The sequence below is a fragment of the Drosophila eugracilis genome, unplaced genomic scaffold (genome assembly GCF_018153835.1).
Source record: "Drosophila eugracilis isolate 14026-0451.02 unplaced genomic scaffold, ASM1815383v1 contig_445, whole genome shotgun sequence".
NCBI lineage: Eukaryota > Metazoa > Arthropoda > Insecta > Diptera > Drosophilidae > Drosophila > Drosophila eugracilis.
In genome coordinates, this window is record NW_024573311.1 from 2,812,563 (window position 1) to 2,825,362 (window position 12,800).

At 39.3% G+C, this 12,800-nt stretch overlaps 5 protein-coding genes across 6 annotated transcripts; 3 read left to right on the forward strand and 2 right to left on the reverse strand.

Annotated features, from left to right (window-relative positions):
* Positions 1-36: 36 nt before the first annotated feature.
* On the forward strand, positions 37-3,746 carry LOC108104093 (large neutral amino acids transporter small subunit 1). Its single transcript, XM_017209989.2, is given in 9 exon segments — positions 37-139; positions 640-898; positions 1,458-1,653; positions 1,871-1,973; positions 2,029-2,296; positions 2,730-2,760; positions 2,762-3,055; positions 3,125-3,249; positions 3,311-3,746. Coding segments are annotated over 8 exon segments (1,497 nt in total). The 5' UTR covers positions 37-139; positions 640-692; the 3' UTR covers positions 3,585-3,746.
* Positions 3,747-3,947: 201 nt separating this feature from the next.
* LOC108104094 (PI-PLC X domain-containing protein 1) lies at positions 3,948-5,827 on the reverse strand. The gene is made up of 3 exons (XM_017209990.2): positions 4,800-5,827; positions 4,433-4,706; positions 3,948-4,358 (listed from the first exon to the last, which is right to left on the reverse strand). The coding sequence occupies exons 1-3, from the start codon at positions 5,722-5,724 to the stop codon at positions 4,121-4,123; spliced, it is 1,437 nt and encodes a 478-aa protein (XP_017065479.2). The 5' UTR covers positions 5,725-5,827; the 3' UTR covers positions 3,948-4,120.
* A 1,147-nt stretch (positions 5,828-6,974) lies between these two features.
* On the forward strand, positions 6,975-9,829 carry LOC108104095 (gastrula zinc finger protein XlCGF26.1). 2 transcript variants are annotated; one of them, XM_041819055.1, is made up of 3 exons: positions 7,047-7,576; positions 7,632-8,444; positions 9,665-9,829. In XM_041819055.1, exons 1-3 carry the CDS (start codon positions 7,064-7,066, stop codon positions 9,815-9,817), a joined length of 1,479 nt encoding a protein of 492 aa, XP_041674989.1. In that variant the 5' UTR covers positions 7,047-7,063; the 3' UTR covers positions 9,818-9,829. The 2 variants fall into 2 exon arrangements, with proteins under 2 accessions (XP_017065481.2, XP_041674989.1); XM_017209992.2 differs by lacking the exon at positions 9,665-9,829 and having other exon boundaries at positions 6,975-7,576; positions 7,632-8,573.
* A 50-nt stretch (positions 9,830-9,879) lies between these two features.
* Positions 9,880-10,202, forward strand: LOC108104097 (nuclear protein 1). Its single transcript, XM_017209993.2, has one exon. The coding sequence runs from the start codon at positions 9,880-9,882 to the stop codon at positions 10,087-10,089; it is 210 nt and encodes a 69-aa protein (XP_017065482.1). The 3' UTR covers positions 10,090-10,202.
* A 1,207-nt stretch (positions 10,203-11,409) lies between these two features.
* On the reverse strand, positions 11,410-12,205 carry LOC108104096 (U1 small nuclear ribonucleoprotein A-like). Its single transcript, XM_041819049.1, has one exon. The coding sequence runs from the start codon at positions 12,163-12,165 to the stop codon at positions 11,521-11,523; it is 645 nt and encodes a 214-aa protein (XP_041674983.1). The 5' UTR covers positions 12,166-12,205; the 3' UTR covers positions 11,410-11,520.
* Between the last annotated feature and the right edge of the window lie 595 nt (positions 12,206-12,800).

Below are 12,800 nucleotides of genomic sequence, written 5' to 3' on the forward strand. Positions count from 1 at the left end.
TCTCTTCGATATTGGGGTGGAAATCAATTTATTTTGTATGGAAATGCCGGTCTCGGTGCTCTGGCTCTCGGTTTTTCGGTTTCATTACCAGTTTTCTCTTCAATCGACGCAGTCGGAGTTTTGTTAGGTCGCGTTCGAGGTAAAATAAATCGTGTTTTACAACCAAAACAGAAGAGATAAACCAAAATTATCAGCCAAACTGCATTCCAAAAGTTGCAAAAAAAAAGATAACTACATTTCTGCAATTGCACTTTTCATTGCCACGCGTCGTGCAAGTCGATGACGAAATCGTGAAAATTGGCACACGGCAAAGGCGTCACTAAAAAAGGCACGCACTTCTAATGGGGAAAAATATCACGCCAACCCCAAAACGGCGTACTTTAAAGCTTATTTTGTGTATTGAAGATAGTGCTGTCAGACAACATAATTAAAGTCTATGTTTGACAATAAGAGATTAGTTTTGGTGCCAACGAAGCAAAGATTGGTTTCTCAATAGCAATTGGCAACTGAAAAAAATTAAAAAAAAAAACACATTAGACTACCATTTGTTTACAATTTGCGCAACACGTGTTGGCGTTATAATTTCCTGATAGCAAATGTTAAAGTATTTAAAATTCAAAGTCTGCCTTTATTTTTTAGTGGCAATGACAGGTATTCATCATTAGAGGAGAACCAGATTCCAGCACTTAATCATGACGGACAGATATGCCAATGGAGTCACAACCAGTCTAGTTGAGCCCACAAATGGACATACACCGTCCGGGAATCCCAGCGAGGGAGAGGAGAAGATTGTCCTGAAACGGAAACTGACACTCATCAATGGAGTGGCCATTATAGTGGGAACCATCATTGGATCGGGCATCTTCATCGCACCCACTGGAGTCTTCATTTACACCGAGTAAGTGAGATGATATGCATATGTACATATAGTATCATCCTTAATTCAATTTATTCACAAAAAGGTCAATTTAACTGTTAATTAATGGATAGATTGTCACAAACATTCCTTTAGCGCCAATTAAGATAAATTTATTAGTTGTCGATTTTCCCTTGAAATTGTGCCCATATATTGCGTCATCTTCAAAGTGTTTTTTAAGCGAGTTGTCTCCAGTTACAAGAATAACGTCAGTAAGGCGAGCCAAACACCTAAATTATTGATAAGAAACATTTGTATAAACATTTGCGTCATAAGTATAAGGAAGTTGAAAAAAGTTCCAAGAATTTTAAATACGCAACTAACCAGATTTACGTAAAGATAAAGATCAAAATTATACTATATTTGCTTCTTAAACTTAGATTTATTATTAAAATAAAAGCTCTCCTACTAATTAAAATTTCTATATATCATGATGATTTCATTATATTTATAAATTTATTTCTCTGCCATTCACCGAATTTGTTTATATTTTTCGTGAAATTTGTTTATGTACTTATCAAGTATCCTCTAAAAATTCCAGATCCGTGGGAAGCTCCCTTTTGATTTGGTTGACTTGTGGAATTCTTTCAACAATCGGAGCTCTTTGCTACGCCGAACTGGGAACGAGCATTACCAGATCTGGAGGGGATTATGCCTATCTGCTGGTATCCTTTGGACCCCTAGTGGGCTTTCTGCGGCTCTGGATAGCTCTGCTTATCATCCGGCCAACCACGCAGGTCAGTTCCTAAGGCCAATCAATTGAATTACGGAATGTTTATTTGTCTTGATTGATGGGTGGGCAGCGCTTCAAATTGGTTGTTGATGCAAATAAATAGAAATTTATTAAGTGGCGGCTACCTTCGACCGGAATTGAACTCAATTGAACTCGAAAAACAACTTTCTCTGATATAAACAAAGCTTTTAATATTGTTAAATATATTTTCTATCTTATAGACCATAGTGGCTTTAACTTTTGCCCATTACGCTGCCAAACCATTCTTCCCGGATTGCGATCCTCCACAGAATGCGGTGAAACTGCTAGCTGCCATTTGTCTAAGTGAGTAAGCCAACCCTGCCATTATAACTAACTACATTTACTTTCGTTATCTCAGCTCTGCTCACGGCCATCAACTGCCTGTCGGTAAAGGTGTCTATGAAGGTTCAGGATGTTTTCACAGTGGGCAAGCTGCTGGCCCTCATCATGATTATTCTTGCCGGACTTTACTACATGGCCACGGGCAAGTTGGAAAACTTTAGCAATCCATGGGAGGGTATTTACAGTGCCCGCAACATTGGCTATGCCTTCTACTCCGGTCTGTTTGCCTTTGGCGGATGGAACTACTTGAACTTTGTAACGGAGGAGCTGCAGGATCCATACAAGTGAGTGGCGGGGAGTACAGGGTTCTTCTGTCTTGCCATCATGACAAATCGCTGTGAAAGTGGAATGAGTCGGTATTATTTTTCCTATTCATTCCGTTTGCGTCATGCGCAGGCAGCAACAAGTTGATACTTGTTGAATGTCCTTGATGTCATGGGTTCACGAATGTGGCTGAATGGGTGGGGGGATGCTGCCTCATCCCTAACGAATTCAATTTGCTCTCGAAGCGCAATCAATTTAAGTGCTCCATCCCCTCGTTGGCCAAGTGGAAATCTAGCAAAACAGCACGTTCCTTTTTACTTAGGAATATATTTTATCAACAATTCTCCTGATTCGGCAATTCTAACCCAAAACCTTAATTTTCATTTAATATTTTAATACTGAAAACGTATTTAATAATATACTTAGAAATAAATAAGTTTTTGCTCTATCCAGGAATCTTCCGCGTGCCATTTGGATAGCCATGCCCCTTGGTCACGGGCATCTATGTTCTGGTCAATTTGGCCTATTTCGCAGTGGTCAACAAACCGGAGATGCTCAGCTCGTTGGCCGTGGCGGTGACCTTTGGTAACCGAGTGTTTGGACCTCTGGCTTTTATGGTACCCATTTTCGTGGCCTTGAGTACCTTTGGAGGAGTGAACGGAGTACTCTTTACCTCCGCCCGACTATTTGCAACTGGAGCTCAAGAGGGGCATTTACCAAAGTTTTTCCAGCTGTTCCATGTCAAGCAACAGACTCCCATTCCCTCCCTAATTTTCACAGTAAGTTGGCACTGGAATTGAATATTTTAACCAAGAAATGTGATTTGATATTTGCATATATATTCTTAGTGTCTGATGTCGCTGCTCATGCTGCTTACGGATAATGTCTACCAGTTAATCAACTATTTCAGCTCAGTACTCTGGCTTTCAGTAGTGGCCAGCATAGCCGGAATGTTGTGGCTTCGGCATAAGAGGTTTGTGTATCAATTATTATAACATATAAATGGATCTAGAAATACCTCTGTTTTCCTTCAGGCCCGACTTACCACGCCCGATTAAAGTCAACCTTGCACTGCCCATTATCTTTATGGTGAGCTGCGTGACGTTGGTACTGCTCCCCAATATGGAGGAGCCAGGTAATCTCTTGATTGGTATAGCCATCACTTTGGCAGGCATTCCGTTCTACTACGCTTTCATCGCCTGGAAAAAGAAGCCCAAGTGCTACGGAAGATTGTCCAACTCCGTGGTGGAGATTTGCCGGGCCATCTTCAATACCACAATAATCGAATCGAATGCAGCGATAAACTAGATATATATATGTATATATTACCCACCCGTATAGAACTTGTGCATTTAGTTCAAAACCACTCGTAATTGATATTCGAAAACACTGAAAACATGTTAAATTTTAAAACAGTTTTAAGCGAACTCCCCTGCCCCAATTTGTATGATATTTTCGCTAGGCAATTGGCATTCCTCACAACGACATCGGCATTGATTAGAATTTAGTTTTTAACGTGTATATGTATGTATTTATTTGAGATAGCTCTTCGATTAACAGGTTTTTATACAACCCAAGGCCTTTTTTGGCTTACATCCCACTAAATTTTATGGTTAGGTGCCACAATCCTAATTCCTTTTTTAAACACAATCAGGAAGTAATTGAATGCGCTTTGATGGGAACATACTATATAAAACAGTGACTTGTTTAGGGAAGCTACACAGCAGTACAATAAGCAACATATTAATGTTTTAACTTAACCGCTTAGAAAATAAATGTATTATTGCAAATTCGTCATTGTTAATAAGCAATTTTAAAGATATTTTTGTAAGAGTTGGTTATCATTACATATAAATCTTACGGGTATTATATTCAATAGCGGTTTCCACGAGTGTGGTGCCCCGTATGAAATCCGCTGATACTATATTGGCATTTGTTCCCAACTCATTCCGATAAAGCTGCGAGATCCGCCAGTTAACGTTATCGGCCATCTTGCGGAGTCCTCCGTGTTTGTCCAATATGACGTCCCAGGTCTCCGGGGTCAGCTCCGCCATATCAGACACCGGGCGACTTGAGAACCGACTGTAATTAAATCAGTAAAGTGGTAAAACCTATAAATGTATCTTATCTAATCAAGATCTTGTAGATACACTCACGAAGCATCGAAGTCATTAACGTTACGCAAATAGGTCTCAAGTTGGGACCACGTCTGTTTGTTTCCCCATCGCTGCTCCACGGATCCAAACAGGACCTCTGGGAACTCCTCGACCATAGCCTCATGATCGTAAGCCAGAAACACGTTTTGCCTTCGGGCCCAAATATCCCGCAAGGAAGCGCGCCAGGTCAGCGAAGGATGAGCTATTAGGTCCTGGAACTGCTCGCGCAAGTAACTAATCAGCAGGCGATGAACTCCAAGTCCTTTTCCAAAGCCTGGAGAGGGAAATGACATTTTTTGGTCAAAATATAATAACAAAATATTAAAGTAGGTGGAAAGAAAAGTAATCAAAACCAACAAATTCTCACCCACTGGAAACTCCTTGAGTCCAAAAATTATAATCTCGTTGGTCTCGTAGACAAAGTCCCGGACCTGATTGATAACTTCCTGCAAAGGACGTTGTTTTGTGATTCCATGATAGATGTAGAATGGGTCCGGTGAGTTCCTGTAGTAGCCCACTCGTATGTCTAGGTACCTTACTCCATGCATCAACTGACCCCTAATGTCATCATCCTGAGTGAGGGCATACTTGGTCACCAGACTTTCCCTGAGCAACGGATCGAAGTTAGGACGATAAGATCCTGAATCGTGGGATCCGGGAATAAAGAGATCTCGCAGGCGCATCTCCCCAATCTTGGACTTCAGTTCATTCATCCAGCGGGGAAACACTTTAAGGCAGGTTTTGGCCAGAATTGTACCCTCTGAATCGATATAACTGGCCCAAAAGCCATAGCAAGAGGTTCGAATTGTCACATTTCTGGACAAGGCGTAATCAAATGGCAGTCCGGTGGTAAACCACTGCGTAGATAATCCCTGACTTGGTTTAATGGCAGCCACAACCTCGGTAGTTCCTTCATTGGCCACCCAAAATTTTTCCTGTTCCACTTCTTTGGAGGATGATTTGGTGTCCGGTTTGACTGTGAATCCACTGATAGGCACATAACTGGGAGGACCTTCGCCCGAGCCACTTCCCTCATCGCTTTGGAAGGCTGCCAATGGAGTTTGCTTGGGCATAAGTTTTGACTTGAAGCTGTGGGGATCCTCTTTGGTCACAAGAAGTTGGTCACCCTTATTCGCCGGAGCATTGCTCCAAGAGACCTCTATAAATCGCTTACGGGCACTGATGGTTAGCCAAACCTTGAGTTTGTTAGGATCCTCATAGGATTCGGTCTGTGCAGTCGTCCAGGAAACGATGAGAATCGCCACCGCCAGCTGTAGAATTTTTCCCACCATATCTCTGATTGAATTACTGCTGATTCGAGATGATTGCAACTGACGCTAATCGGCGGTTCGGAATCAGAGCAGTAATATAAACACGACACCCCGAGAGATCTCTGATCAACCGCTCGCGTCGAGAGCTCTGGACTTAGTGAACTGAGACCCAGACCCCAAATCCCTCGGCACAGGTATTTCTTTATCTGTATGCCTTAAATGGGGTACCAGTTATAAAAAAAAAAAATTGGAATCCGACTCGAGAGCTGAACAAGAAAAGTCTGTGCAAATTAGTTTAGATGTTTAGACTTCCTAGAGGTTTGTATTTACCGTGGGGTTTCCAGTAATTGGCCCTTATGCTAACCAACGGATTATAATAGATTTGTATCTGAACACTACACCAATAAATGTTCAATGACTGCGTAAATAGAACATTTGAAAGCGATCCGATAAGACTCTAAACAATAGGGAGCCAAATTCTCAGCAATGTGCCAATTATAAAAACTTATTTATTCGCACTTGGCTTTAATTGGCAGTGTAATATGTTCACTGGGTTTGGCTTTGGTATTTTAGAACACATATAAATACGGAGGTTAAATACGCATACTTCCTTTAGGAAGTTAAACAATGGAAGCGTTATGATTTGATTCAACTTAGCAGCACCGACTAATAAATAAATGAATGTGAAAACGCAAGCGACTCCCCGTTTGTGACATTCCGAATCCAACGTCGCCTCTCAACTGAAGCTCAAATCCGAGAACCCAAACGAGAAGAGCTTGTGCAATGGGTTCTTTTATTTATTAAACTTCCCACTTTCCATGTAAACGATCGTTATTTGAGTGCCAAGTAGTAAATAAACAGTTTATAATCTATCGGGGGTGCTAATGTTTTTTTTTCGGCTTTTAAAAGGTATTTAAATATATTTTAGAGCATGCATTTTTATGAAGAATTTTTTAAACAGGTTTTTAATTTCCTTAAATTTTTCTTCAATAAAGATATTTTTCGATACAAATACTTAATTAAAGTCGCTTTATGGTTTTTAAAATTAATTTAACAAGTATTCATTAAAAAACCTAAAAATACATTTTTTCAATTGTTTTTCTCCAAATTAGTGAACGGTTTAATAAACTTCTAAAAGGAAAAGTATTGCTTTAAACTTTAAAATTTTCACGCTCAATTTCCAGTGTTGGAAGACGTGAAAACCTCTTTTAAGCTGACCAAAAAAATACTATTTAAAATTATAATTCTAGTATTTTCAGCGAGCTGGCTATACTTTTTAACAGCTGTTTTGGAGTCCCATTCCAAAACATTTGATTAGTTTGTTTTGATTGTAGATTTAATTTAAATTCAAGCTCTAGGGATGTTGCATACACAAGCAATACAGACGATTCCTACTCTGCACCAGCCGCTTCACTCCAAGGTATCAAATTACTTGAACAACCAGCGGAGAACTGGGCAATTTTGTGACTTGGTCCTTGAACTGGATTTAGATGATTCTTTGAGCTTGAGTGTTCACTTCTGCGTGCTGGCTGCCCAGAGCCAGTTAATAAACACCAACCAGAAGCAGCAGCAGTTCTCTATTCACAATCCGCTAAAAATCACAATAAGTAATTTTAGCTGCACCCAGTGTCTGCAGACCATTGTGGACTTCTTTTACGAGGATTTTGTATCCGTGTCCAAGGAGCATGAACCACATTTTCGAGAGCTGGCTCAAATTCTGGCCGTTACGGAACTACTTAATCTCTACCAGTTGCATACTTTGGGAGAGCTAAAGGAAACAGCAGATGTTATAGCATCTGGGGAGATTGAACTAAATCAAGAGCCAGATAAGAAAGCCGATGATGTTTTTGAGAATCGACAGAGTTACTTTAAGGTGGAAAATATATCCTTGTTCCTTTTCTGTATCTAACATCACCTTTTCTTTGAAGCTTAAGAACCCGAGGGCCATTAAGTCCAGCAGCAAGGTGAACTACTGCATTGGGTGCGACTTCAAGTGCTACCAGGTGCAGAAAATGATTGAGCACATGGGCAGCTGTGAGCCTTCTCATTTAACATGTTCCCTCTGCGAAGTGGGCTTCCTCGATTGGCGGGAGTACGACACTCACATACGTAGGCACTCGGGAGACCTGCGGAAACCCTTCTTTTGCCTGCAGTGTGGAATTCGCTTTACCACGCGAGCTGCCCTTCTCGTCCATCAGCCCAAGCATTCCACAGAAACACCTCATATCTGTCCCCATTGCGGCAAGGGTTTCAAGTGGAAACAGGGTCTTAGTAACCACATCCTGGTCCATAATCCCGAAAAACAGATGCTCTGCGACGTTTGTGGCTATAGCACCACCCATATGAAGGCCTTGAAGTCCCACAAACTACTACACACTGGAGAATTCTTCGCATGCACTGTTTCGGGTTGCAAGCATCGAGCCAATCGCAAGGAGAATCTCAAGCTGCACATCGAAACCCACAAACAGGGGAGAGATTTTATCTGTGAGATCTGCGGCTGCAAGTTCAGCCAGAGCAAAAACCTTAAGCGTCACGCCTTGAAGCACACGGAGAATGGTCCGAACCGGTACAAGTGCCAGCTGTGTGGCTTTAGTAGTCATCGCTCTGACAAAATGAAAGAACACGTTCAGCGTGTTCACACGGAGAAGGCGGTGCAATTGGAGCTCTCGGAGACGGTGGACAGTTCCTTTCCAGATGACTTTGATCTACCTGTAATCGATTCGCCCAAGAAGAAACCTAAGGTAGTTAAGAGCAAGGTGAAAAAAGATTTAAATCCTGATAAGCGACTGAAAAACTTATTGCCGAAGGAGACTGTGAAGTAGGAATAAAACAAAAGTATCCTATAATTATATAGTACCTACTAAAATCTATCGTAAATGTTTCCAAAAGATGGTTAATTTTCTGATATCAGAAGGAATAATCTATGATGTTGATAAACAAGATTACAGAAAATATCATTCTATAAACCAAAGGGTTTATACTTTGGAAATATCACTGACACCCAGTCTCTCTTAAGAGCTAAGAAAAAACCATCAAGAACATTCTTAAATAATTTGCAACCAATGAACCGTTATCAAAGTGTTGTTATATTGTGGAAGGTTCTTGAAACAACATTGTTGGAGCCGTTCTATCTTATCTTAAAATGTGGCTATGATCTATTGCGTCGTTGCCCAAGAACAAATACCTCCCAAATGACTAACTAGAGCGATAGTTAGCACCTTATCACTGCCACAACGCTACGTAACAGATGTTTATATAAAAACAATTAAACCGAAACAAACTAAAAGCTTTTCAGAAATAAACAAATGCGATACGGGTGGGAGGTGGAACTAGGTCAGCCGTTCAGCCTCTAATGCAACCAAATAAAGATTTATTATGGTAATTTATAAATTCATCATTTTATATCTATAATAATGATTAAGATACCAGAAATTCTGTGCAGTGTAGTGGTAGTCATCCAGACCTCATGTTGCATTTATGTACATATGTATAAATGTATTCACATGTATGAATGTATGTATGTATTTATAATGGGGAGGATTTAGTGCTGGGTAAATGCACTTTGGGGTCGTATTTTGAGGGCCAAGGTGGGCGGGTGTTATATAATACTTTGGAACGTGAGTATTGGGAAAAGTTCTTTAATTATTAAAATAAATGGGCAAGGCAAAATATTGTGTTTGGCGATGTGTGTTTTTTTGTTTACCGCGCACTTTACAAACAACAAAAAATTAAATTGCGCAGCAAAAATGTTTAAAAGAGTTGTTGCTCTCTTTGGAAAAGGGCTGTCAGAGTGCTAGAATATAGACTTTAATTAAATTAACTAAAATAAAAGGATCAAAGATGAAAATAAACTAAATATAGTACTAACTTATAGTTTATAATAATTAGTATATTCTAAATTATAAAGAAATTTATGTCTTAGAGCAGTTAAATACCGCTTGCCTAATTTTATATTCAATAGCTGGCAACTCTACCAGAGAGAGAGCTTTTAAGAGGTGCGCAAAAAGCTCTAGCGGCTATAAAAAGCAGCTGCTCGACCGAAAAAACTTCAATTCCGTTCGCAACGCAGCGAAAAGTGGAAAAAAGAAAAGCCAGCCTGCGAGTTTGCAGATAAGAAAAGTAGAAAGAAAAATAAAACCAAGAACGCAGTTAGTTTTGCAACTTTAAATCGCCATTATGTCCGAAGCCCACTTTGATGAGTACGAGCACTACAACTTCGACCATGACAAGCACATCTTCTCTGGCCACAGCGGAAAGCAGCGCTCCAAGAAGGAGGCCACCGAGCACACCAACCACTTTGATCCCTCTGGCCATTCCCGCAAGATTCTCACCAAGCTGATGAACACCAACAACAATAACAAGAAGGCCGCCGCCTGCAAAAACTGATGCAGGGCATCGGGGGCGGGGCAGCGGGAGAGCAAGAAGTAACGGGCAAATGAAAATAAGGAGAGTGCAAAAAGAAATCTTCGAATTTAAAGAAAAGCAAAAAAAGGAAGAAAAACAGTTGAAATCACAGCAGTCGCTGGAAGTAAAGAAAGAAAAAAGAAAAGAAGAAAAAAAAAGAGAACGAAAGAGAACAACAAAAGCCAACTGGAAATACACTTTGCATTTGTATTGTGCATTGGTTTTTCATGCAGCGCAAAACTTTGTGAACTTTATAATAATTTTATTTCGCTTATAAATTCACAAACACAAAAAAAATAAGATATTACTCTTAGCTTCTAATATATTCCTAAACTAATTCAGACTTACACGTTTTAGTTGCTAAGCTTTAGTGCGTTTCAAATTATGAAGTTTGATTTAGGTATTACTTATAAAATAAAGAGAAAACCAAAACTGAAGTATTATGTGTAACCTTTTCTTATTTTATTTTACTTTTCAGCACTGCTTTCCAATCGACAATGCTTTCCAATGACGTCGCTACTTGTGTTGGTGTGCATATTCGAATGCATATTTATAGCCTTTTAGTTGAACTCATTTGCACTCAGCTCCTCGATTATCGCCAATGCAATTCGCTGCTGAGTTTCCTTTGTTTAGAGCGATTAACACAATATCAAAAAAAAATTATGTATATATATATTCCCGTATGCAGGCTGACATTTAGTTTCGAAACGGAAATGTTCCTGCGACCTTCCATTGAAAGTTCACAATTTACACAGGTAATAAACTTGCACACATACAAGCAGCATTTCTTCCGGTTTTATTTAGAGTGTGTGGTGGGTGCTTTATGCATATTGATTAGCTTTTTGTTTGCTTTCCTTATTTAAAAACCTATTTTTATAATACATGTGGAAAATTACAAAAGTCATGATGTTATTTTCCACCTACAAACAAATATACACCTAAGCATACAAACGCAAATCATAAATATAATATGTATGTAATACATACATAGATAGATGCAACAAACCTTTCCAGAAAGGTCCACTCTAATGGAATTCTCTCCCGCGCTCTCTTTCTCTTTTGCGCCATTTGCCGGCTTTTTAAATTGCGTTGTTGATATTTGGTAAACAATAAAACAGACTCTCGATCAGGTGGTTTTTCTACTTAATGGCTGTATGCATGCATACATATGCTGAATATTAATCATCAATTGACAAATATTTGGCAAGTCGAATTTCATGATGTTTCTTATTGTTTCAATTTTAATTTTGTATTAATCATATACTATGACTAGAATTGGTTATCAGTTTAAGATTGCATTTGTTTATTTGTAAATATTGATAAAATTTTATAAACAAGAAAGTGGAGGTCATGATTTTTTTTATGTTAAATTTGTGGCTAAATACTTATTCTTCAATTAACTAATTAACAAGCTCACTTCTTGGCGAAAGTGATTCTCATGATGTGGTTGGGCGTGACCTTGAATCCCTGCAGTGTATCCTTGGCAATACTACTTTGCAATGAAGTGTTGAACTCCGCAAAGGCGATGTCATGGCGATTCGGGACGAGTCGCACCTCCTTGAAGCCAGGGAATTGGTTGAAGAGCAAGGCAAGCATCATCTCATTGGTTCCCTCGGGCAGATTGGTGACAAAGAGGATCTTGTTAGGAGGCTGTTCCTTACTCAAATCCGAGCTTAGAGCACTGATCACCTTTTTTTTCTTCTGTTTTCCGGCGGCAAGTGGAGACGAGTCTTTGGTTGGCATGGTCTTCTTCGGGCGCTCCTTGAAGGTTCCCTTCATCTTAGCCACTATATCTGAATCGGATTTGGAGTAGGCTATCTTCATGGGCTTGTCGTAAAAGGGGAATCCTTGCATAGTGCGCAGGGCAGTAGTGGCACTCTTAATGTTTTTGTATATCACAAATGCTTGGCCACGCATTTTCAGGGATTTTTGGGCCACAATGTCCAGGATTTCGCCGAATTGCGAAAAAATCGCGTACAGCGACTTCTTCAGCTCTTCCTTCTTAATCTTCTCGTTCAGGTTGTTGATGTAGATCGTCTGATTGGGTCGCAAAGTCATCCTTTTATTAATTTATACAGTAAAAACAAGCAGGATTGTTCGTAGAAGAAAATCTATACAATTAAAACTGATTTGCCAACTTAAATGAGTTGAAGGACTAGATCCTAGGGCTACTATGTTGGTCACCCAAAACATTTCTCTTCAAATTCGATTTGTGATTTCATTTAACCTTTATTGATTTTTATAATATTACATCTTAATGATAAATAAAATCCAGCAGCCAATATAAAAGTTATAGAAGTTTAGTTGACATCTCCATTTTAGACAATTATTATTTCTTTAAAAAAACATAAAACAGTTTAGGCCAATAAACAGGTATACATTTACTAAGGCAAAACATTTGGGAAATAGGAAACATTTGTTTATCAAAACAAAAAATAAAACAATATCAACTGATAAACATTATCGCGCTGGTTTCAAACAAAACAACAAACACAAACAAAATTTACGACCAGAGCTTTTTGGAGGAAAACAAGTGAGAGGTCTAAACCATAATGTAAACAATTTTGGGGGTATCGAAACTAGTTTGCCACGGTGCGTTTCGCCGGTAAACAAATGACGCATTAGTTATTCAGTAAGGTCTAGAAATCGGTAGAAGTTTCCATTCCTCTTACAGTAAAAATTAATAGTGTAAA

Coding starts and splice junctions, on each gene's coding strand:
- LOC108104094 (XM_017209990.2), bottom strand. CDS start 5,724: ATGGTGGGAAAAATTCTACAGCTGGCGGTGGCGATTCTCATCGTTTCC. Junction 4,707..4,799: donor ACTCAAGGAGTTTCCAGTGG/GTGAGAATTTGT, acceptor TTCCCTCTCCAG/GCTTTGGAAAAGGACTTGGA. Junction 4,359..4,432: donor GTTAATGACTTCGATGCTTC/GTGAGTGTATCT, acceptor ATTTAATTACAG/TCGGTTCTCAAGTCGCCCGG.
- LOC108104095 (XM_041819055.1), top strand. CDS start 7,064: ATGTTGCATACACAAGCAATACAGACGATTCCTACTCTGCACCAGCCG. Junction 7,577..7,631: donor ATCGACAGAGTTACTTTAAG/GTGGAAAATATA, acceptor TTTTCTTTGAAG/CTTAAGAACCCGAGGGCCAT. Junction 8,445..9,664: donor CGCCCAAGAAGAAACCTAAG/GTAGTTAAGAGC, acceptor TATATTCAATAG/CTGGCAACTCTACCAGAGAG.
- LOC108104097 (XM_017209993.2), top strand. CDS start 9,880: ATGTCCGAAGCCCACTTTGATGAGTACGAGCACTACAACTTCGACCAT.
- LOC108104096 (XM_041819049.1), bottom strand. CDS start 12,165: ATGACTTTGCGACCCAATCAGACGATCTACATCAACAACCTGAACGAG.